This window comes from Narcine bancroftii, chromosome 2 (genome assembly GCF_036971445.1).
Source record: "Narcine bancroftii isolate sNarBan1 chromosome 2, sNarBan1.hap1, whole genome shotgun sequence".
NCBI classification, from domain to species: domain Eukaryota; kingdom Metazoa; phylum Chordata; class Chondrichthyes; order Torpediniformes; family Narcinidae; genus Narcine; species Narcine bancroftii.
The window spans coordinates 328,055,002-328,078,612 of NC_091470.1; the positions used below are offsets into that span (position 1 = coordinate 328,055,002).

The window sequence follows — 23,611 nt, forward strand, 5'->3', positions numbered from 1 at the left end:
TGTTAAGATCTTTATGATCTTCACAATGAATGAGAATTTAACATGCAAAACAACTACAGAAAATATTTTCCATTATTTATTTAGCATGTAAATAATTTAATCAGTTCACCCTGTCATTGTTTTTTTTTAACCATTCCAAGAGTGTTCTCAATTTTTATTGAAACATTCTTGATCACAACTTTAGTTCAGGTTATATAGATTTTAAAGAGCTAAATTCGTATCACAAGTAGAACAGTACAGCTTAGGAACCAGTCCTTTGACCCATCATGTCTGTGCCAGCCATGATGCTGATTTAAACCTCACATCTGCCAGAACATGGCTGATATTCCTCCATTCCTTGCCTGTTCATGCACATGTATAAATGTCTCCTAAATGTTGCTATCATATTGGCTTCCATTATTTCCCCTGGCAGCACATGCCAGACACCTATAATGGAGGCTTAAAAAAAACTTAGCTCACAAATCTTCTTTCAACTTTCCCCCTTTCTCTTAAATCTATGCCCTTGCATCTTTGTCATTTCTTCCTTGAGAAAAATACTACCTATGTTCTCAAAGATTTATATTCTATCAGGTCTCCACTTAGTTTTCAACACACTCAAGAAAACAATTCAAAAAGTTTGTCCAGCCGCTCAGAGCTAATAATCTCCAATCCAGACAGCATTCTGTTGAACCTCAACTGCGTACCCTCCAAAGCCTCTACATCCTCTTTATAATGCATCTATCAGAACTGGACATAATATTCCAAATGTGGCCAAACCAATGTTTCATACAGCTGCAACACAGGTTCCCAACTTTTATCCTCAATGCCCAGAGTGAAGAAGGCATGCACGATGTACATCTTTACAACCCTAGCCACTTTTATTGCCAATTTCAGGGAGCTAACGACTTTCACCCCGAGATCCCTCTGTAAGTCACATCATCATTTGTCCAAAAAAAATACAGTGCTTCACATTGAATACATTTCTAAATAGTTTAAGATACATTCATTCGGAGTCATCTTTTAAAGAAGATTGTTAGAAATTATAAGAATAATGAAAAAGCAAATGAGAGCATAAGATACTGTTTATGGAAACAAGATAAGCTGAAAGACCATTTAAAAGGAAAAGTAGGTGCAGGATGTTTTGCTTCAATCTAACACATACAGTATTTTGTAAAGATACCAATGTAAAAAGAACCACAAAGTGGGGGGGAGAAATTAAGTTGTTGCTTGATTTTTATTTCAAGTATTTTCTGTGAATGATCCAAAGGCAGAATTGTGAACTATTTATTAACAGAAGAATATCAGAAAGGGCAAATCTACAGTAGTTGCAAAAGCAATCTGAGAAGTACCATGGAAAATGTAGAAAATTCTCTAAGCTAATCTGATGAGAAAAATTGTCTCATACAGAGGGTGGGAGAATTGTAAAATGTTTAGACGATAGCTCCCAGAGCTGGTTGATCGAGTAGTATCCAGTTTTGAAATGTGAGGCAGATCTTTTCTGGATAATTGCAAATCATTCTTTATTAGAGAAATTAGCACACACCCAACCACCCATGGTGGGTTACAAAAATGACGATCATGCTGGTTTAATCTCAGAATTATTTAAGGATTGGTGATTACATTAAGTGGGACACAAATCAGGGAATCCAATAAATGTGGACTTCATAGGAGTAGATAATTAGGGAGGAAAATAGCAAAATGATGAAAAAAAGGTTAAGGATAGCTTTGCAGAATGATTTGAAATATTCTGGATTAATTCCTCAGTAGTGTAATCAACTGAAAATCCAGAGAGTACACAATGTATGCCATTAAAATCCTATAGTAAAGGCATACACTGTTCTACAAAAAAAATGAAGCTGAACAGAGACAACACTAAAATTGAGATTTGGATTAAAAACTGAAAGTGAAATTCCATGTCAGCATGCGAAACAGTAAATGTAACGATTTTACCAGGAACAGAGTGCAGAGTTTCATTTTCGATAAGACCTCTTAAAAATTAAATATTACTTATAAAACCACAAGATGACATTATAGTTTTATATACAATCTTATTAATTTGAAAATATTCAAAGGATTCCAACAAATACATTGGACAACTCTTGACAATTAGACAGAAATATAATAGACATTTTAAATAGCTCAAACTCTGCATGCCAAACTGCATGAGTTTTTCAAGCTTTGTTGGGACCAAGGTAAACTGCCTCAGGATCTTCGTGATGCCACCATCATCACCCTGTACAAAAACAAAGGCGAGAAATCAGACTGCTCAAACTACAGGGGAATCACGTTGCTCTCCATTGCAGGCAAAATCTTCGCTAGGATTCTACTAAATAGAATAATACCTAGTGTCGCTGAGAATATTCTCCCAGAATCACAGTGCGGCTTTCGCGCAAACAGAGGAACCACTGACATGGTCTTTGCCCTCAGACAGCTCCAAGAAAAGTGCAGAGAACAAAACAAAGGACTCTACATCACCTTTGTTGACCTCACCAAAGCCTTCGACACCGTGAGCAGGAAAGGGCTTTGGCAAATACTAGAGCGCATCGGATGTCCCCCAAAGTTCCTCAACATGATTATCCAACTGCACGAAAACCAACAAGGTCGGGTCAGATACAGCAATGAGCTCTCTGAACCCTTCTCCATTAACAATGGCGTGAAGCAAGGCTGTGTTCTCGCACCAACCCTCTTTTCAATCTTCTTCAGCATGATGCTGAACCAAGCCATGAAAGACCCCAACAATGAAGACGCTGTTTACATCCGGTACCGCACGGATGGCAGTCTCTTCAATCTGAGGCGCCTGCAAGCTCACACCAAGACACAAGAGAAACTTGTCCGTGAACTACTCTTTGCAGATGATGCCGCTTTAGTTGCCCATTCAGAGCCAGCTCTTCAGCGCTTGACGTCCTGCTTTGCGGAAACTGCCAAAATGTTTGGCCTGGAAGTCAGCCTGAAGAAAACTGAGGTCCTCCATCAGCCAGCTCCCCACCATGACTACCAGCCCCCCCACATCTCCATCGGGCACACAAAACTCAAAACGGTCAACCAGTTTACCTATCTCGGCTGCACCATTTCATCAGATGCAAGGATCGACAATGAGATAGACAACAGACTCGCCAAGGCAAATAGCGCCTTTGGAAGACTACACAAAAGAGTCTGGAAAAACAACCAACTGAAAAACCTCACAAAGATAAGCGTATACAGAGCTGTTGTCATACCCACACTCCTGTTCGGCTCCGAATCATGGGTCCTCTACCGGCACCACCTACGGCTCCTAGAACGCTTCCACCAGCGTTGTCTCCGCTCCATCCTCAACATCCATTGGAGCGCTCACACCCCTAACGTCGAGGTACTCGAGATGGCAGAGGTCGACAGCATCGAGTCCACGCTGCTGAAGATCCAGCTGCGCTGGATGGGTCACGTCTCCAGAATGGAGGACCATCGCCTTCCCAAGATCGTATTATATGGCGAGCTCTCCACTGGCCACCGTGACAGAGGTGCACCAAAGAAAAGGTACAAGGACTGCCTAAAGAAATCTCTTGGTGCCTGCCACATTGACCACCGCCAGTGGGCTGATAACGCCTCAAACCGTGCATCTTGGCGCCTCACAGTTTGGCGGGCAGCAGCCTCCTTTGAAGAAGACTGCAGAGCCCACCTCACTGACAAAAGGCAAAGGAGGAAAAACCCAACACCCAACCCCAACCAACCAATTTTCCCTTGCAACCGCTGCAATCGTGTCTGCCTGTCCCGCATCGGACTGGTCAGCCACAAACGAGCCTGCAGCTGACGTGGACTTTTTACCCCCTCCATAAATCTTCGTCCGCGAAGCCAAGCCAAAGAAAAAAAGAAATGATGCTAATAATTATTTTGGTACAGTTTTGTTTCACTGTCTTTGATGCTTTCTTCATTGATACTTAGAGCATTCAAGTATTGTTGAGTCTACATTGGCATTCAAACAGCAGAGAGAAATTTGATACAAACAAATTATAATGCTGTCAATAATAAATTGCCCCAACACAAATTCAATCAATGAAAATAAACAATATAATGATTTTTTTTCAAGTTTCCAGATGGCACTTTAGAGATATTATTCCTACATAATAAATTTTAGATTGCTTGAAATGGATCTAAAGAAATCTGGACAGTTCAACATTTATAGAAATTTACAAGAGTGGGTGAATGTGAGAAGATATTAAAATGCAATGACTTAGCCAGCCTAAAACTAAGCTGTGGCTAATTTTTACAATACCAGTAACAATAAAAAAATCCAGTGAGGAAAGCTTTCCACAAAAGATGGCAATAAACCTCACCTAATGCTGGAAGTTGCAAGAGCCTTCATACTGATAACTAGCAATGCAGCTTGTAACATTTGCACACAGGGAAAGAGTTTACCATATCATTCTCTTAACGTGTGAAATGTGAGAATGTTGTTTAAGAACCCACTTTTTTGCAAATTGAACACAAAGGACTATTCCAGACAATGGCTCTAGCTGGCATTAGCTTCTAATTTTTTCAAAATTACAATCAAAATTTCTGCTTCACTTTAGGGCATGAATTAATTTCACTATAATTTTTATATTCATTAACATTTTCAACTTAACCAACAAACTGTTTTAAGAATATGATAGGCCTAAACAACAGCTGGCAGCTCTGCCACCATCATCATGAAGTCCTTTAAGAGACTGGCCATGGCTCACATCAACTCCAGCCTCGACCTACTGATCTTCCACCACAACTGGTCTATGGCAAACACCATCTCCATGAGCCTATGCTCAGCCTTGGAAAATGGAAAGAACATCAATGTCAGACTATTATTTAGTGACTACAATTGCACCCTTAAACACAACAGTGCCAAATAAACTCATCCCCAAACTCAATGATCATGACCTCAGTACCCGCCTCTTCAATTGGATTCACAACTTCATGGCCTGCGGGCTGCAATCAGTGAGGATTGGTGGCATCTTCTCTTCCATTAGCATCCTCAACATTGATGTTTCACAAGGATGTGTACACAGTCCTTACTGTACTCCCTGTAGACATGTGACTATCACCAAACACTGCTTCAATTCCAGCTGTAAATTCACAGATGATACCAGTGTCGTAGGCCAGTTCTAAAAAAACAAGTCAGAAAAAAGGGAGATAGAGGGACTACTGGCTTGGTGTCAGGACAATAAACTAGCCATCAATGTCCGCAAGACTAGGAGCTGGCCATAGTCCTGGAAGATAGGTGGTGCTCAGACCCTTGTCTGCATCAGCTGTGTGGAGGTGGACATGGTGGTCAGCTTTAAGTTTCCAGGAGTAACATCTCCATAAAGCGCAAAGCACCTTTACTTGCTCAGAAGCATGAGGAAAGTAGACACATTATCTAAAAATGCACTGTTGAAAGTACTCTGCCAGGGTACATCACTGCATGGTATCCATCCAAGATTGCAAAGAACTGCAGAGGGAACAGCTCAGACCATCACGCCACACCCCCCCCCCCCCCAACTATACATCCCACTATCTTGGAAAAGCATATTAAAAGACTCACCCCACTTTGGTTAAGATCACTTCATAATCCTCCCGTAGGGAAGAAGATTCATGAGTGTGAGATCACCATCCATCAGTCCATCAGATTCAAGGACAGCTTCTTTTCCACTGTTATCAGACTCTCATATGAACCTTACACAAGTAAAATTATGCAGTATCTGCTATGTGTTATCTAAGCTCTGTACTCTGAATAGTGTTTTACTTGCTATACGATGTACAAGTTGACTAGCTGGACTGCTCGTTAAATAAAATTTTACAGCGCATGTCAGAAAATGTGACAATAAAGATGAACTTAATAATCCAAAAACATGAACAAGACCTTTCAGTATCATGATGACAGACTGACTCATAATCTGACTGACAGCCTGCCTGATTATCTTAGTTCCTGATAACCTTGTACTTCAATGCCCTAATGGATAGAATGATTCAAACAACACCAGAGGTGGGACTCAACCAATGTTGATTAAGAACAATCTTAAGGCACTACCCCTATCCTCACGTCCACAGTCCTCACTGCCAGAAATTTATTTTTGAAAAGTATTTGAAGATTTTGTGACAAAACTCAAGTTTTTTTTAAAATCGCCACCAAATAATGTACTTTCCGTTTGACCAATTTTTGGTCATCCATAAAATCTACAAAAACTTGAATTACCTTTGTAAATGGTTTATAATCAAAAACTCAGCTTTGTCAACAATTAACACTAGTTAAAATTATGCTGCTTCCCTTATATTTTTGCCTTCTCAGCTCATTTATTTTCCCCATTTACATAACCCATGGCCACATTACAGGCTTTATGATTTAAATTTTTGCTAAAGTAATTGGCAAAAAGAACTTTCTTTACTTATGGCTGTGTTGGATTTAAAGTTAAACAAGTGAAAGTGAATATTTACATTTTTTACTTTTCAATCAATTCATTTAAATAAAATGCTCACCTTGTTGAGCTAACTCTTGTCCCCAGATCTTTTTTTCAGCATGAAGGCCATCAATCACAGATTCTTGCGCAGTTAGTTGCGAAATCAGTCTAGATTTTTCTTGCTTAAGTAATTCAATCTGAACAGTTTTCCGCTTGTCTTCTTCAACTGTATGTTCAAATGCTTGGAACCGGCTCTATATCATAAATGAGAAGAATTTCAAATATAAAACTATTCATAATAATCCTTCTCAGGCAATTTCTGTTGTTCTTCCAGCATCCTCTGTAACGTTAGTGGTGGAATCATTAAAACCCTTTTTTTTTCATACACTCTTTCTCTGAAATTACAGAAGTTGATACATCATCCTTCAAAGTTCACATCCCTTGTTACTAAGGGAAGTGCTAACTGGCACGAGAGTTAAAATGCTGATCAAAGAACTAAGATGACCAACATTAGAATGTTATAGATTTAAAGGATTCCACACAATGTATTTTGTCAGTGTTCAACAAGTTGTCTTTTATTAAACTTTAGATTTCCCACATCTGCAGTTCTTTGATTCAGACCTCGTTTTGTACTTTTGAATTCTGCAATGAGATAGGGCCTGGTGAAACCACATATATAATAGTGTACACAGACCACATCTCTCACCCAAGAAAATGTGTACACAATGGGAGAAGATGCAATACGCTTCACCAAATTGATTACTGGGATAGGATGAATGGACGTAAAGTGAACCAAGCAAACAAAATTCTTACAAAGTTTCAGAAGGTACGAGGCTTCTATCTAGGATGTCGAGAACTAGGGGTTACAATTTTTTAAAAATAATTTGGGACTGAGATGAATAAATTCTTTTATTCAGAAGATACCAAATGTTCTTTCAAGACCTGTGAAACATCAGGCTAGAAATCAATAGAATTTTTAAAGAAGGTTAGAAAAACCAAGTAGCACAAGTAAAGGATTACCAAATGACAGAGCTGGTGCAAGGGGCAGAGAGGCCTACCTACATTCTCCATACGCAGTACAGTAGGAATGTACTTCATCATTTTTCTGCACTAACTTTCCAATTTTCTTCATGAACAGACAAATCCTGCATTGCGACCATTTGTGTAATGGAAAATTGTCTCATAAAACTCGCAAACTCAAAAATTTGAAATATGGAATAAAATCACTTTCACAGAATTTATGTGCCAACATATTTTTTGATGCATGCAGAGGATGCTCTTTTGCATTAGAGAAATAATAAAATGAATCATTTTCTACATGAATTAAGCAATATGTGTATTAAACAATACTTCCCCACAACCAATCAGTGACTTGGGGGAAGTATTGTTTAATATGTGTATTGTGTAATGCTAAATTATTTTTGAAAATAATTTGCACTGTTTAATTAAAGTGCAAAAAATATTTTTAACATCCACAACTTATGTTAAGATTTTAAATAAACAGGAATAAATAAGAAACTAAAGATGCTGGAATCTGGAGTAAAAAAAACAATCTGCTAGAGGAGGAACTCAGCAAGTTCAGCAGCATCTATGGGGGGGAAAGGAATTGTTGGCATTTCAGGCTGAGACCCTGCATTAGGGCTGAGAATGGAGAGAGACGATTGGCAATATAAATAGGCAGCACAGTTGGTGTAGTGGTTAGCACAACGGCTTTACAGCACTAGTGACCTGGGTTCAAATCCCACGCTGTCTGTAAGGAGACCCATGTCTATGTGGGTTTTCTCCAGGGGTTCCAGTTTCCTCCCACCCTTCAAACACATACCGGGGTGTAAGTTTGAATTGGCCTGTTTCTGCTTCTTCTAAGTTTAGAAGACAGAGGCAGGTGAAAACAGACAAATCTATAAAATAGAAGTCAGATGGTATCTGGTATTCTTAAACATCCCCCCTTATTGCCATCCAGGGATAAAAACAACCCTTACAAGTGAAAGAAAAATTCATGTGCACTTCGTCCAACCTTGCCTCCTGCACTTACAGCTCCTCCACATCAGCAAGACCAATCACAGACTTGGCAACCAATCTGAAGAGCACCTGCACTGTCAGCAATGACAACCCCAAGTTCCTAAATGCATGCCATTTTGAATCCCCTTCCCAATCTCACACTGTCCTGTCTGCCCTCAACCTTCTCCACTACCAAGGTTTGGCCCAATGCAAATTAGACAACAGCATCTCAAATAGCACTCTGGTCTGTCTACAACCCATTGGTATTAACACTGAATTCTCCAATTTTCCCTCTGTGTTCCCCTACCTCTCTCCTGATCCTCCCATTTTCCATTTTCATGCTGCTCCCCCTGCAGATTCCATCTATCTACTACTTACACATTTCACCCACCAGATCCCTTCCCCATTCTGGTTCAATTTGTCCATCATCCTTTACCCCTCCACGGTTCATCAACTAGTTAGTGCCTACCCATCACCCTTTCCTCTTTTTTCTGCCCATCTTCACTTTCAGGCCTAACGCAGGATCTTGGCCTGAAATGGCAACAAGTGATCGACTTGGTTCCTCCATCAGCTTGTTTTATATTTTAAATCAAAATAACTGACTCAACTTTGCTGATATTTGCATCAAGGCAAAAGAAAAGGTGGCTCACCAACACCTCTACTTTCTAACAAGTCTGAGGAGAAATGACACATCATTGAATACTCTTTCAAATAGCTATAGGTGTATATGGGAAGTATACTGACTGGTTGCATCGTGGCCTGGTTTGGTTATTCGACTCCCCAAGAGCACAAAAGGCTGCATAAAGTAGCAAACCTAGCCAAGTCCTTCACAGGCTCTGGTTTCCCATCCATGGAAGCTATCTGTGTTAGGCATTGCCTCAAGAAGGCAGCCAACACCATGAAAGACATCCATCACCCCAGTCATGATCTTTTTGCTACTACCTTTGGGGAAAAGAAACAGAAGCCTGAAGACCAGTACCTCTAGGTTCAAGAACAGTTTCTAAACAACATCTATCGGGATCTTGAACCTCCCCTTACAATCCCAATGATAAAGTACTCACCATAACCAAAAGACCTGTCTAATTTTTTTCTTGAACTACTGTAATTGTGGATATTATCCATCGTTTATATTTATTATCACTTTCTTAACAGTACTATTGAAGAATATTTTAAACAAAATATCTTGCTGCAGTAAGCAAGAATTTCAATGTATATGTACATTGTATAATGATAAGCTCATTACCATTAAATTGAGAAAAATGCATACAAATAAATCGAGGTAACTACTGAAGAGCCTGGAATTTGGAGTTATATTAGTAAAACTATTAGAGATCATTGTCATTGGACCATGAAATGTAGCAATTTCTGAAGTATGCACAGTTAAACATGGAAATTCAGGAGCCCTCATCAATTCCCTGTTGTTTCACCGGCAATAGAACTTCATCGTCTTGCAATCATCCCCAGTGTAATCAGGTTAATGAGTGAATTCACAATAGCTTGAGGCATTTTTAAACTATTTTTGATTTCCAAATTTGCTATGTTTTGTGTGAGCTGAGTGTTTTTAAATTGTACTTTAGTCATAATTACTTAAGCTCAAAAATAACCAAGTTTTATACAGTTCAATGCTCAAAAATTTAAAGGTAATGCAGATTACAAAATTATAGAAAAATGAACAAATTTTCATTACAGCTTCTACTTTAGTCATGTATAAATTACAATCTTTACTGCAAATAATTTTTTTAAACATTTTACACAACCAGCTGACTAACAGTATCTTATCATGAATCCCAGGGATCCACCTGAATTGACAACATCCTATGCTTCAAATGTCTGCACTGCAGATCAGACCATCTTTGTGGGCAGCTTTCTCTGAAACTTTATCACCTACCTCAAAATCCATTTTAAAATTAAAGGCATTTTAACACACAAATCATTTATAAAATGTGAGATTCGATCCAGACTTAAACAATTTGCTTCAGTAATTTGAAATACAATGATTGAGAAATTCTGAATACTATTAATTAAAACAAAACTGCAACCATTAGACCTTAAGTAGAAGAGAGGAAACATGCAATATTTTATATTTTTATACATGCAATTTAGTTAATAAGTGATAACCTCTGAGGTACATTAGAACTAGCAATTTAAAAGACCTTTTTACATTGTTGGTAATTTAAATTTAGACACACAGCACAGTAACAGGCCCTTCCAGCTCACAAGCCCATGCCACTCAAATAGATCAATTAACTTACAAACCTCATATTTTTTGGAAAGTGGAAAAAAAAACCAATTGACCAGTTCTGCATTGCCAATACGTTGGCGGAAGCATGAAACTATATGCAAAATGTATCTTCTTTAATTGTACAAATATAAAATAGATAATAAAGAAGAACACAAGGTACTAACAGAGCAAAACATTTCAATTTCATTATTTTCAATAATTACTGAATATCATAAAATATTTATGGTTTACTTTACCTTAAGTTCCAAAATTATTTCCTGTTTGGATTTTGCCAGTTCTTCTATCTTAACTTTCTGCTCTTTCACCAAGGTAGTCAGTTCCTTAACCAACATCCCCAGTTGTTTCTCCTTCTGCTGTGACTGAGCAAGTGCCTGTTTATAGTTTGCTAGTTCTGCAGTCACATGATCAAAGCCATTCTTTACCTGCATTTAAAAAAAATAACAGACTAAACAACATAGAGATCAGTGAGATCATAGAGATTAGTGTTAATTGGTCTTTAGCCATCTCACCCTTTATTGTCCAAAATTATTTACTCATGAACTCAAGGCAGAAATGCTGAGTAACATACCATTCTATTTTTTTTCCAAATCATCTGAAGATAGAAGGACAGAATGCAGCCTGAACATTGAGATTTAAACTTCTATTGACTGATGTTTAGCTGCAAATTTGGGTGTAATATTTGCTTGCTAATTATACATGTGCTTCTTATACAGATTCCCTAGATAAAATAATTATTCAACACATTTTACAGTTCTGGAACTGCAGGGCTCCTTTTGACAATCTGCAAAAAAAAACTCATAACTTTAAAAACAAATTACTACCTATTTTCTGAACTGAGGACAATTTTGAACATCAAAATTAGTACGTGGAATGCAAATTCTATATGAAAAGATTCTGAAGAAACTATACAAGGCAGCAGCCAAGACTTCAGTGGCCAGTGGAGAGCTCGCCATATAACACGATCTTGGGAAGGCAATGGTCCTCCATTCTGGAGATATGATTGATCTTCAGCAGAGTGGATTTGATGCTGTCGGCCTCTGCCATCTCGTGTACTTCGATGTTGGAGATGAAGTCGCTCCAATGAATGTTGAGGATGGAGCGGAGACAACACTGGTGGAAGCGTTCTAGGAGCCGTAGTTGGTGCCGGTAGAGGACCCATGATTCGGAGCCGAACAGGAGTGTGGGTATGACAACGGCTCTGAATACGCTAATCTTTGTGAGGTTTTTCAGTTGGTTCCCCTGGGGTAAGCAAGAACTAGAGGACAATTTTTTTTAAAATTAAGTGTCACCAATTTATGAGGAAAAATTTCTTCTCTCAGAAGATCTATAACTCAGGCAGGATGAATTGAATATATGGAAGGCTGAGACAGACTTTTGGACTATAGGCAGTCAAAGGTTATAAGGAACAGGCAACAAACTAGTGTTAACTCAAAAATCAGATAAGACAAGACCTTATTGCATGGCAGAGCAAGGTTCAGACACCAGATAAAACTCCTGCCCACTCCTCTTTTTAATAAAATTATTTCAAACTGAATTGAGTGCCATGGTTAGTCCAACATTGTTATAGAGCCAGTAACCCTGGTTTGAATCCGGCGTTGTCTGTAAGAAGTTTGTAAGTTCCCCCATGACTACATGGGTTTCCTCCAAAGGTTCTGTTTCGTCCCATCTTTCAAAATGTACTGAGTTGTAGGTCAAATGTGTGTAATTGAGCAGCATGGGCTCATGGGCCAAAAGGGCCTGTTATCGTGTTGCATGTCCAAATAAATAAATAGCTAATAATATAGAACAAGATTATAGACTCAAATGAACAAAGGTAAAAATGAACATTGATATAAGGAGGTTATTCAATGATTCATGTCCTTTCAATACAAGTGACAAGTTAAAACACACACAGTAATTTAACGAAACACACGAGACGCTTAAACGAGAAGACAGCGAGAAACATTAGTTGAATAAAGTGGAACGCACAACAAACCTTCCCTCATTCAGGAATCTGTAATATTTTTAAAAATCATGCATTTAAAGCAGTGGTTCTCAACCTTTTTCCACTCATATACCAATTTAAGTAATCCCTATGCCATCGGTGCTCTGTGATTAGTAAGGGATTGCCTAAAGTGGTATGTGAGTGGGAAGGGAAGGTTGAAAGTCACTGCTCTAGACTCAATTGTTTCTGAAATATTTTGAGAAAAATTGTCATTGGCCCATTTCCTTTGGAGTTATGAAACCATGCACATAATGAGTCAATTAGATTCGATTAAAACCGTGGTTTTCAAATTTTTTCTTTCCACCCACATATAACCATATAACCACTTACAGCACAGAACAGGCCAGTTCAGCCCTACTAGTCCATGCCGTAACAAATCCCCACCCTCCTAGTCCCACTGACAAGCACCCGGTCCATACCCCTCCAGTCCTCTCCTATCCATGTAACTATCCAGTCTTTCCTTAAATGTAACCAATGATCCCGCCTCGACCACATCTGTCGGAAGCTCATTCCACATCCCCACCACCCTTTGCATAAAGAAATTTCCCCTCATGTTCCCCTTATAATTTTCCCCCTTCAATCTTAAATCATGCACTCTAGTTTGAATCTCCCCCACTCTTAATTGAAAAAGCCTATCCACATTTACTCTGTCTGTCTCTTTTAAAATCTTAAACAACTCTATCAAGTCCCCTCTCAATCTTCTACGCTCCAGAGAAAAAAGCCCAAGTCTGCACAACCTTTCCCTGTAACTCAAACCTTGAAATCCTGTCAACATTCTCGTGAATCTTCTCTGTACTCTCTCTATTTTGTTTATATCTTTCCTATAATTTGGTGACCAAAACTGTACACAGTACTCCAAATTTGGCCTCACCAATGCCTTGTACAATTTCATCATAACCTCCCTACTCTTGAATTCAATACTCCGATTTATGAAGGCCAACATTCCAAATGCCTTCTTCACCACACCATCTACCTGAGTATCAGCCTTGAGGGTACTATTTACCACAACTCCTAAATCCCTTTGTTGCTCTGCACATCTCAATACCCTACCATTTAATGCATATGACCTATTTAGATTTGCCTTTCCAAAATGTAACACCTCACACTTATCTGTATTAAATTCCATCAGTCATTTCTCAGCCCACACCTCCAGCCTTCCTAAATCACCTTTTAATCTACGGTAATCTTCCTCACTGTCCACAACACCACCAATCTTTGTATCATCCGCAAACTTGCTTATCAAATTCTCCACCCCTACTTCCAGATCGTTAATGTATATAACAAACAACAATGGACCCAGGACCGATCCCTGAGGAACTCCACTAGTCACCGGCCTCCAATTGGACAAACAATTTTCTACCACTACTCTCTGACACCTCCCATCCAACCATTGCTGAATCCATTTCACTACCTCCTCATTTATACCTAATGCCTCCACCTTTTTTCCTAACCTCCTGTGGGGAACTTTGTCAAAAGCTTTACTAAAGTCCAAATAGACAACATCCACAGCCTTCCCTTCATCAACCTTTTTTGTAACCCCCTTGAAAAACTCAATCAGGTTTGTCAAGCATGATCTACCCCTGACAAAACCATGCTGATTACTCCCTAGCAATCCCTGTACCTCCAAATATTTTTAAATACCATCCCTCAAAACACTTTCCATCAACTTGCCCATCACAGACGTCAGACTCACGGGCCTATAATTCCCAGGTTTACATTTAGACCCTTTCTTAAACAGCGGAACCACATGCGCCACCCTCCAATCCTTTGGCACTACCCCCGTGGCCAGTGACATCCTAAATATCTCTGTTAATGGCCCCACTATCTGTCCACTAGCCTCCCTGAGTGTCCTTGGGAATATTTTGTCCAGTTCCAGAGATTTATCCACCTTTATCTTTTTCAACTCAGCCATCACTACCTCCTCAGTTATCCTTATATGCTTCATTACCTCCCCACTATTTTTCTTTACCTCAACTGGTTCAATATGTTTTTCCCTAGTGAATACCGAGGCAAAGAAATCATTCAAAATTTCCCCCATTTCCTCTGACTTCTCACTCAGCCTACCCTCACTATCTACAAGGGGTCCAATTTTATCCATCACTAATCTTTTACTTTTAATGTACTTATAGAAACCCTTTGGATTTATTTTTACTGTCTGCCAAAGCCTCTTCGTGCCTTTTTTTGGCCTTTCTAATTTCTTTCTTAAGATTCCTTCTACACTCCTTGTAGTCTTCCTTCAACTTCTCAGCTCCCTGCTCTTTATATCTCTTGTACACCTCCCTTTTTCTCCTAACCAAATTTCCAATATTCCTCGAAAACCAAGCCTCCCTATGACTTCCAGCCTTTCCTTTGATCCTCACTGGGACATAACTACTCTGTACCCTCAAAATTTCTTTTTTGAATATCCTCCATTTCTCATTTACACCCTCACCTGAAAATATCCTGTCCCACTCAATACTCCCCAAATCCCTTCTTATTCCTTCGAAATTTGCTCTTCTCCAATCCAGAACTTCAACTTTAGGCCCCTCCTTGCTCCTCCCTAAAACTACCTTAAAACTAACAGAATTAAGATCACTAGACCCAATTGGATCTCCATCATTAATGTCTGATACCTGACCTAGCTCGTTCCCTAACAGGAGATCCAGTATTACACTGTCCCGAATCAGTTCTTCTACTAATTGATTCAGAAAACAATCTTTATTCAGAAAACAATCATATACCACCTTAAGCTCCAGATCACACGGCATAGAGATTACTTAAAGTGGGGAAAAAAAGGATGAGAAACACTGATTTAAAGTGTCAGAATGTTTGAAATGCTGAATTTATTTTGTTAAACATTCAAGATATTATTAATTTTCCAGAAATACCAGTTTCTTTGGCATCAAGATTACTTCTTTAAAATCTCTTCTTACTAGAAAGCACAGCAAAGTCACTGATTGGCATCAAGAATTTAAAGTAAAATACAAGTAAGTTTTATTTTCAGCCAACACTTTCATTAACTCAAAGGTTCCACTTGGTGCATTTAATTTCCTTTCTCCTTCAACTTCCTAATAGAATTATTTATCCACAACCTTTTCAAAAGGTTATTACTTTTATTTCCACTTTTACATCTGATATGTGCAGAAAATAACCCCAAATTCTCCTTGATCTTTTGGTGCTGACTTTAAAATTCTTTCCTGGAACGACTGAGTCCTTAATCTTCAGAATTAGTGTTCTTCAGTACCGACAAGTATGAAGTGCTGAACTTTGGGAAGACAAACTAGGGTAGGACTTTCATGGTAAATGGTAGGGCACTGCAGAGTGAGGTAGAACAGAGGAATTTGGGAATACAAATAAATAATTCCTTGAAGGTGGTGTCGCAGGTATATCAGGTCGCAATTAGAGCTTTTGACACTTTGGACTTCATAAATCCAAATATTGAGTATACGAGTTGGGATGTTATAATTGAAGTTGTACAAGACATTGGTGAGACCAAATTTGGAATATTGTGTGCAGTTTTGATCACCTACCTACAGGAAGGATATCGATAATTTTGAAAGAGTGCAAATAAAATATACAAAGTTTTTGTCTGGACGCGAGCTGAGTTACAGGGACAAGTCGTGGTGGTCACACCACTGGTGCAGAGGCTGGGCCTTTGCTCAGAAGGGAAGGGGAGAGAGGAGCTATAGCGATTGGGGACTCATTTGTTAGGTGAGTGGATAGGCGGTTCTGTGAGCAAGATAGAGGCTTCAGGATGGTATATTGCCTCCCAGGTGTCAGGGTCAGGGATGTCTGTGATTGTGTTCATAGCATTATGGAAGGGGAGGGTGAGCAACCAGATGTCATAGTCCACGTGGGAATAGATAGGAGTATCAAAGATATAGATAGGAGTAGTGAAGAGGTCCTGCAGAGGGAGTATAGGGAGTTAAGTAAGAAGTTAAAAAGCAGGATCTCAAGGGTGGTAATCTTGGGATTGCTGCCTGTACCGCGTGCCAGAGAGTAGGAAAAGGAAGTTGTGATACATGAATGCATGGTTCAAGAGTTGGTGCAGGGGTCAAGGATTCAGGTTTGTGGATCATTTGGATTTCTTCTGGGGAAGGATGGGCTGCACCTAAACTGGAAAAAGACCAATATCCTGGCAGGCAGATTTGCTAGAGGTGTTAGGGAGGGTTTAAACTAGTTTGGCAAGGGGTGGGAACTAGAATGTGAGTGTTAAGAATAGGGCAGAAAGTCAAAAGCGTGTTGCTATGTGTTCTGAGTTTGTGAAGAAGAATAGGCATAAATATATTAAGCTCGAGGGGAAGAATGTGACTATTTCAATGCTAGGAGAATTAGGAATAAAGGGGATGAATGGAGTGTGGATCAGTACGTGCAACTACATTGTTGTGGCCATTTCAGAGACTTGGCAGGATTGGCTGATACATGCTCCAGGGTTTAGGTATTTTAAAAGGAATAGAATTGGAGATAAAATAACTGGGAGGGCTGGGGGGGGGGGGGGGGGGGGCAGGGGGATGGGTGGTGGGCGAATAGCATTACTGATCATGGATAGTATCACAGTTATAGAAAGGGAGGATGCTGCATAGGAGGCGTCTACTGAGACAGTATGGGTGGAGGTCAGAGATAGGAAGGGAGCTATCACTGTGTTGGGAGTAGTCTATAGGTCTTCAAATAGCCCTCAGGACACAGAGGAGCATATAAGGAGGCAGATTTTGGAATACAGGGCTGTAGTTGGAGGTGATTTTGACTTCCCTAATATTGTCTGGCATTTCTCGTCTGCAAGATGGATAGATGGGGCTGAATTTATCAGGTGTGATCAAGAAGGATTCCTGACACAGTATGTGGACCAGCTGACGTGAGGGGAGGCCAAACTGGATCTAATTCTGGCTAGTGAATCTGATCAGGTGGGACACCTCTCGGGGGTTGGGGGGGGGGGCGGTGGAGTATTTTGGTGAGAATGACCACAACTCCCTGAGTTTTAGCATAGCTATGGACAAGGATAAAAGCAGGCAAAATGGTAAACTCTTTAATTGGGGAAGGGTTAATTATTATGGGATGAGGCAGAAACTAGTGAGAGTTAATTGGAAACAAATATTCATGGGTGAGAGCACAGAACTAATGTGGAGGAAGTTTAGGGATCAATTGTGTTGGGTTCAGAATAGGTTTATCCCACTGGGACAGGGAAAAGATGATCGGAAAAGGGAACCATGGTTGACGAAGCAGTGAAGCAGCTAATCAAGAGGAAGAAGGAAGCAAATATTAGATAGAGGAAGCAGGAAACACAAAGGGCTCATGAGAAGTATATGGTGGCCAGGAAGGAGCTTAAGTAAGGACTTAGGAGAGCTCAAAATGGTCACGAGAAGGCCTTGGCATGTAGGAATAAGGAGAATCTCAAGGCATTCTATGCGTATGTGAAGAACAGAAGGATGACAAGAATGAAGGTGGGACCGCTAAAGGATAAAGGAGGCAACATGTGCCTGGAGGAGATTAAGGAAGAGGAAGTGTTGAATATTCTTAAAAACATCAAGATTGATAAGTCTCCGGGGTTGGATGCAATAAACCCCAGGTTTCTGTTGGAAGTGGAACAACAGCTATGATCTTCAAGTCCTCTCTGGCCATATGCGAGATGCTGAAGAATTGGAGAATGGAAAATGTAGTCCCCTTGATTAAAAAGGATAATAGGGAAAATCCTGGGAATTATAGATTGGTGTGTCTTACATCAGTGGTATGCAAACTATTGGAGGGGATTTGGAGGGGATTCTTAAGGATAGGATATATGAGCATTTGGAGAAGTCCAGTCTACTAAAGGATAGTCAGCATGGCTTCCTGAAGAGAAGGTTGTGCCTCACGAGCTTAATTGAATTTTTTGAGGAACAAAAGAAATTGATGAGGGTAGGGCAGTAAATGAGGTCTATTTGGATTTTAGCAAGGCATTTGACAAGGTTCCCCATGAGAGTCTCTTTCAGAAAGTCATGAGGCACGGGATCAGTGGAAACTTGGTTGTGTGGATAAAAAATTGGCTTGCAGATAGAAAGCAGAGAGTAGTAGTGGAAGGAAAGTATTTTGCTTGGAGGTCAGTGATTAGTGGAGTACCACAAGGATTAGTTCTGAGATCCCTGCTCTTTGTAATTTTTATAAATGACCTGGATGGAGGTGGAAGGATGGGTCAGTAAGTTTGCAGATGATACAAAGGTTGGAGGAGTTGTGGATGGTGCTGAAGGTTGTCGAAGATTTCAAAAAGACATAGATAGGTTGTAGAGTTGGGCAGAGAAGTAGCAGATGGTGTTCAATCTGGATAAGTGTGAGGTGATGCATTTTGGAGGGACAAACCAGAAGACTGAGTACAAAGTTAATGGTTGGTTAATTAAGAGTGTGGATAAACAGAGGGCCCTTGGAGTCCAAATCCATGCATCTCTCCAGGTTGCTGCTCAGGTTGATAGGATAGTTAAGGCCTATGGGATGCTGGGCTTCATTAATAGGGGGACTGAGTTCAAGAGTAGAAAGGTCATGTTGCAACTCTACAAATCTCTGGTGAGACCACTCTTAGAGTATTGTGTTCAGTTCTGGTCACCTCATTATTAGGAAAGATGTGGAAGCTATGGAGAGGGTGCAGAGGAGATTTACCATGATGTTGCCTGGATTGAAAAACAAGGTTAGCAGAGCTTGGACTTTTTTCTTTGGAGTGTAAAAGGATGAGAGGAGACTTAATAGATGTTTAAAAGATTATGAGAGACAGAGATAGGGTGGACAGCCAGCACCTGTTTCCCACGACTGCAATAACAAACACAAGAGGACGTGTACAAAGTGAAGGGAGGAAGGTTTAGGGTAGACATCAGGGTTAAGATTTTTTTAATGCAGAGTTGTGAGTTGTGAATAACTTGCCAGAGGTGGAGGTGATGGGGGTGAACTTTAGGGGGCATTTAAGAGACTCTTAGACACATGGATTGAAGAAAAATAGAGGGTTACAGGGTAGAGAGGGTTCAGTATTTTTTTTAAAAAGGAATATATAGGTCGGCACAACATCAAGTCCTATGCAATAGGGAAAGGCTAGGACTTTACTCCGTGGAGTTTCAGAAAATGGGGAAAAATTTGATAGTGGTATACAAAATTATGAGGGGTAAATGTAAGCAGGGTTTATCCACTGAGGGTAAGTCAAGAATGAATTAAGGGAGAAAGGTGAGTTGTTTAAGGGGAACATTCAGCGGAACAATCTCACAGAAGATGGTGAGAAAGTGCAATGAGCTGACAGTGGAAGTGGTTGATGTAATTTGGATATCTACGTGGATGGGAGGGGATTGGAAGGCTATAGTCCAGGTGCAGGTCAATGGGACGAGGAAGAATATAGTTTGGTACAGACTAATTTCTATTTCTCTGCTGTAGTATTCTATAGTTCTGAGGTTCATTTGTCTCATAATAGACTTCAGCAGCAACTCTGATCTTTTGCATCCTGGACCGAACTATGTCTTCCAGTGTGGTAGGGAACACAGAGTCCCAATTGGATAGCCAGTAAGACAGACTTTTTGAAAATTACGACAATTCTATAAAAAATAACATAATAACATGACAATTACAGCACAGAAACAGGCCATTAGGCCCTTCTAGTCCGCACCGAACCAAACACCCCTCTCTAGTCCCACCTCCCTGCACAATGCCCATAACCCTCCATCTTCTTCTCATCCATATACCTGTCCAACCTTTTCTTAAATAATACAATTGACTCCGCCGCCACTATTTCTCCCGGAAGATCATTCCACACGGCTACCACTCTCTGAGTAAAGAAGTTCCCCCTCATGTTACCTCTAAACTTCTGCCCCTTAATTCTTAACTCATGTCCTCTTGTTTTAATCTTTCCTCCTCTTAACGGAAATAGTCTATCCACATCCATTCTGTCTATCCCTCTCATAATCTTAAATACTTCTATCAAATCCCCTCTCAACCTTCTACGCTCCAAAGAATAAAGACCCAATCTGTCCAATCTCTCCCCATACTCCAGATGCTTAAACCCAGGCAACATTCTGGTAAACCTTCTCTGCACTCTCTCCACTCTGTTTATATCCTTCCTATAATTAGGCGACCAGAACTGCACACAGAACTCCAAATTAGGCCGCACCAACGTCTTATACAATCTCAACATCACCTCCCAACTCCTATATTCCATGCAATGATTGATAAAGGCCAGCATACTAAAAGCCTTCTTCACCACCCTATTCACGTGAGTTTCTACCTTCAGGGAACGATGTACCGTTACTCCTAAATCTTTCTGCTCTTCTGTATTCCTCAATGCTCTCCCATTTACCACGTATGTCCTATTCTGATTCTTCTTACCAAAATGAAGCACCTCACACTTATCAGCATTAAATTCCATCTGCCATTTTTCAGCCCACTTTTCTAAGCAGCCCAAATCCCTCTGCAATCCTTGAAAACCTTCTTCATTATCCACTATTCCACCTATCTTAGTATCGTCTGCATATTTACTAATCCAATTCACCACCCCATCATCTAGATCATTAATGTATATAACAAACAACAATGGGCCCAATACAGATCCTTGAGGCACACCACTGGTCACCGGCCTCCAACCTGACAGACAATTATCCACTACCACTCTCTGGCCTCTCCCTTTCAGCCAATGTTCAATCCATTTGACTATCTTAAAATTTATACCTAAAGACTGCAAAATCAAAACCAAACACACATTGATACCATTTTAATTAGCTATAGGTAATTAGCTATAGGTAGCTATAGGCTGATAACGCCTCAAACCGTGCATCTTGGCGCCTCACAGTTTGGCGGGCAGCAACCTCCTTTGAAGAAGACCGCAGAGCCCACCTCACTGACAAAAGGCAAAGGAGGAAAAACCCAACACCCAACCCCAACCAACCAATTTTCCCTTGCAACCGCTGCAATCGTGTCTGCCTGTCCCGCATCGGACTTGTCAGCCACAAACGAGCCTGCAGCTGACGTGGACTTTTTACCCCCTCCATAAATCTTCGTCCGCGAAGCCAAGCCAAAGAAGAAGGTAATTTCTCCCCTTTACTTTGATGGCCATGTTATATACACACAAAGTTAACAACTTCTATTCGTGAATTTCTCATCTTCCTTATTTCTTATATCTTCCAATAATATGGGGGACAGACGTTTGGTCCATTAGGTCAATATTGCCTTTCAGTTAGTACTCTCAACAGCCATTTTGCCATTTATTTCCTTGCCCAGCAACACCCTGTCCATCCTTGGATTCTCTTCTCACCCACCTGCACAAGTGGAGATTTACAATTGTCAAGTAACCTACTAATACGTATTTTGGATGTGGAAGAAAAACCACACAATCACAGAAAGAACATGCACATTTGTTGCAGACAACACTCAAGGTCAGGACTAACTCTGGTAAATGGAACCATGCAGCACAGTTCTAAACTGAACCAGAGTATCAATCCAATCCATGTGCTGTCCTGACTAAGAAATTTGCACTGCACTTTTAATACATCAAGCGTTCCATAGCTTTGCTTCACTGGGAGGAATGCTATGTTGCAGCATTATCTGTGGAATAACTCAGCATGAGCTGAGCTCTTCCAGATTTCATATAGATTTCAACAATTTTGAACATCACTTTAACTTATTGTGTTCAAATTGGCTGGGATTTTCCGCACTGGAAGTGACCTCACTTTAAAATAATTTATTGGTTATCAGGACTTTGAGAAAGATGCTACAAAAGTCTAAATTGTTTATTTTTGCTAACTTCCCAGATTTTCGCATTTATTGTCAGAGTACATACATGACATCACATTCAACCCTGAGATTCCTTTTTTCTGTAAGTGTGGCAGAATATCATTAATTGGTAGTACAAAAAATAAATTGTACAGAGTGTAAACATGTAAACAATGAAAAGAAATGCGAACAGATAATGAATGTGAACAAACTGACTGTACAATACCGAGAGCAAAGAAAATTAATAAAGTGCACAAGTAAGAATCCTTAAGTGAGTCTCTGATTGACTTTGTCGATGAGGATTCTGATGGTGGAAGAGTAGCAGCTGTTCCTGAACATGATGGTTCACCTAATTGTGAACTCCTTAGTTATTTCCACTTTTAACTGGTTTATACATCCTCATACTTTTCATAGACTTGAATTTTTGACAGTCCTGATGAAAAGTTATCTTAAAACATTGCTTCACACTCCATAAGATTTATCTGAACAGAGGAAATGAACATTTTCTGCTTTCATAAAACTTTATATAGTTTTTAAATGTCTGTCAATTCTGCCAATGGCCAGATTTTTCTTTAAACTGGTCATTATTTTCTCAAATTTATTGTTCAGATTTGAACCCACAAGTCTTTTTATCGAACCATTTTAATGTTTATTAAAATACTGCCAGTCTGTTTTCAAACATTAAGAATGCTGCTAAAATTATGAACAGGACGGCACGGTTAGTACAGCACTGTTACAGTATCAGAGACCGGGATTCGAATCCCAAGCGGTCTGTAAGGAGTTTCTTTATTCTTCTTATGCCTGCGTGGGTTTTCACCAGGGGCTTCGGTTTCCTCCCACCCTCCAAAACGTACTGGGGGGGGGGGGTGGGGGTTGTAGGTTAATTGAGTGTAAATGGGCAGCATGGGCTTGTGGACCAGAAGGATCCATGTTGTATATATTTAGCCAGCAGTGACAAAGAAGAAAACAATTTTCTCTGGTTCAATCAATCTATCATACCCAAAGATGTAATTTCTGATTTAACTCTTAGCTGAAAAGTTATAACAACATGTTTCAGCTTGTTTTCGTGTGTGTGAGTTCATAGGCAACACATGGATAAAGGAAAAGGTCCTTTACTTTAAATTTGTTGTAAACAGCACCAAGAGGCATGCCATGAGGCTGCAAGTATCCATTACAGATCTTGCATATTGTGTGTCAGCCTCCTGCTGGCAGCCAAGTCTAATCAAACAGTAAAGCATTGCTAGTAGCCATGCAAACATGATCACTATCATTACATCTCCCTTTCTTAAAGCAAAAGTACCTTACTTTTAACCAACATGTTTCCTTTGTATAACTTTGCAATTTTAA

The 23,611-nt window shown here is 39.9% G+C and overlaps 1 protein-coding gene across 8 annotated transcripts in view; it reads right to left on the reverse strand.

Moving 5' to 3' along the window:
* The window catches only part of lrrcc1 (leucine rich repeat and coiled-coil centrosomal protein 1), a 147,901-nt gene that overhangs the window by 24,324 nt on the left and 99,966 nt on the right, over positions 1-23,611 (reverse strand). For all 8 annotated transcript variants that reach the window (XR_011352452.1, XR_011352451.1, XM_069922028.1 and 5 more), the window contains exons 14-15: positions 10,836-11,021; positions 6,439-6,613 (exon numbers count right to left, since the gene is read on the reverse strand). Coding sequence is in view for 6 of the 8 variants with exons in the window: in XM_069922028.1 (XP_069778129.1) it covers positions 6,439-6,613; positions 10,836-11,021 (361 nt within the window). In the remaining 2 variants the exon portion in view is untranslated. The remainder of the gene's footprint in view (positions 1-6,438; positions 6,614-10,835; positions 11,022-23,611) is intronic.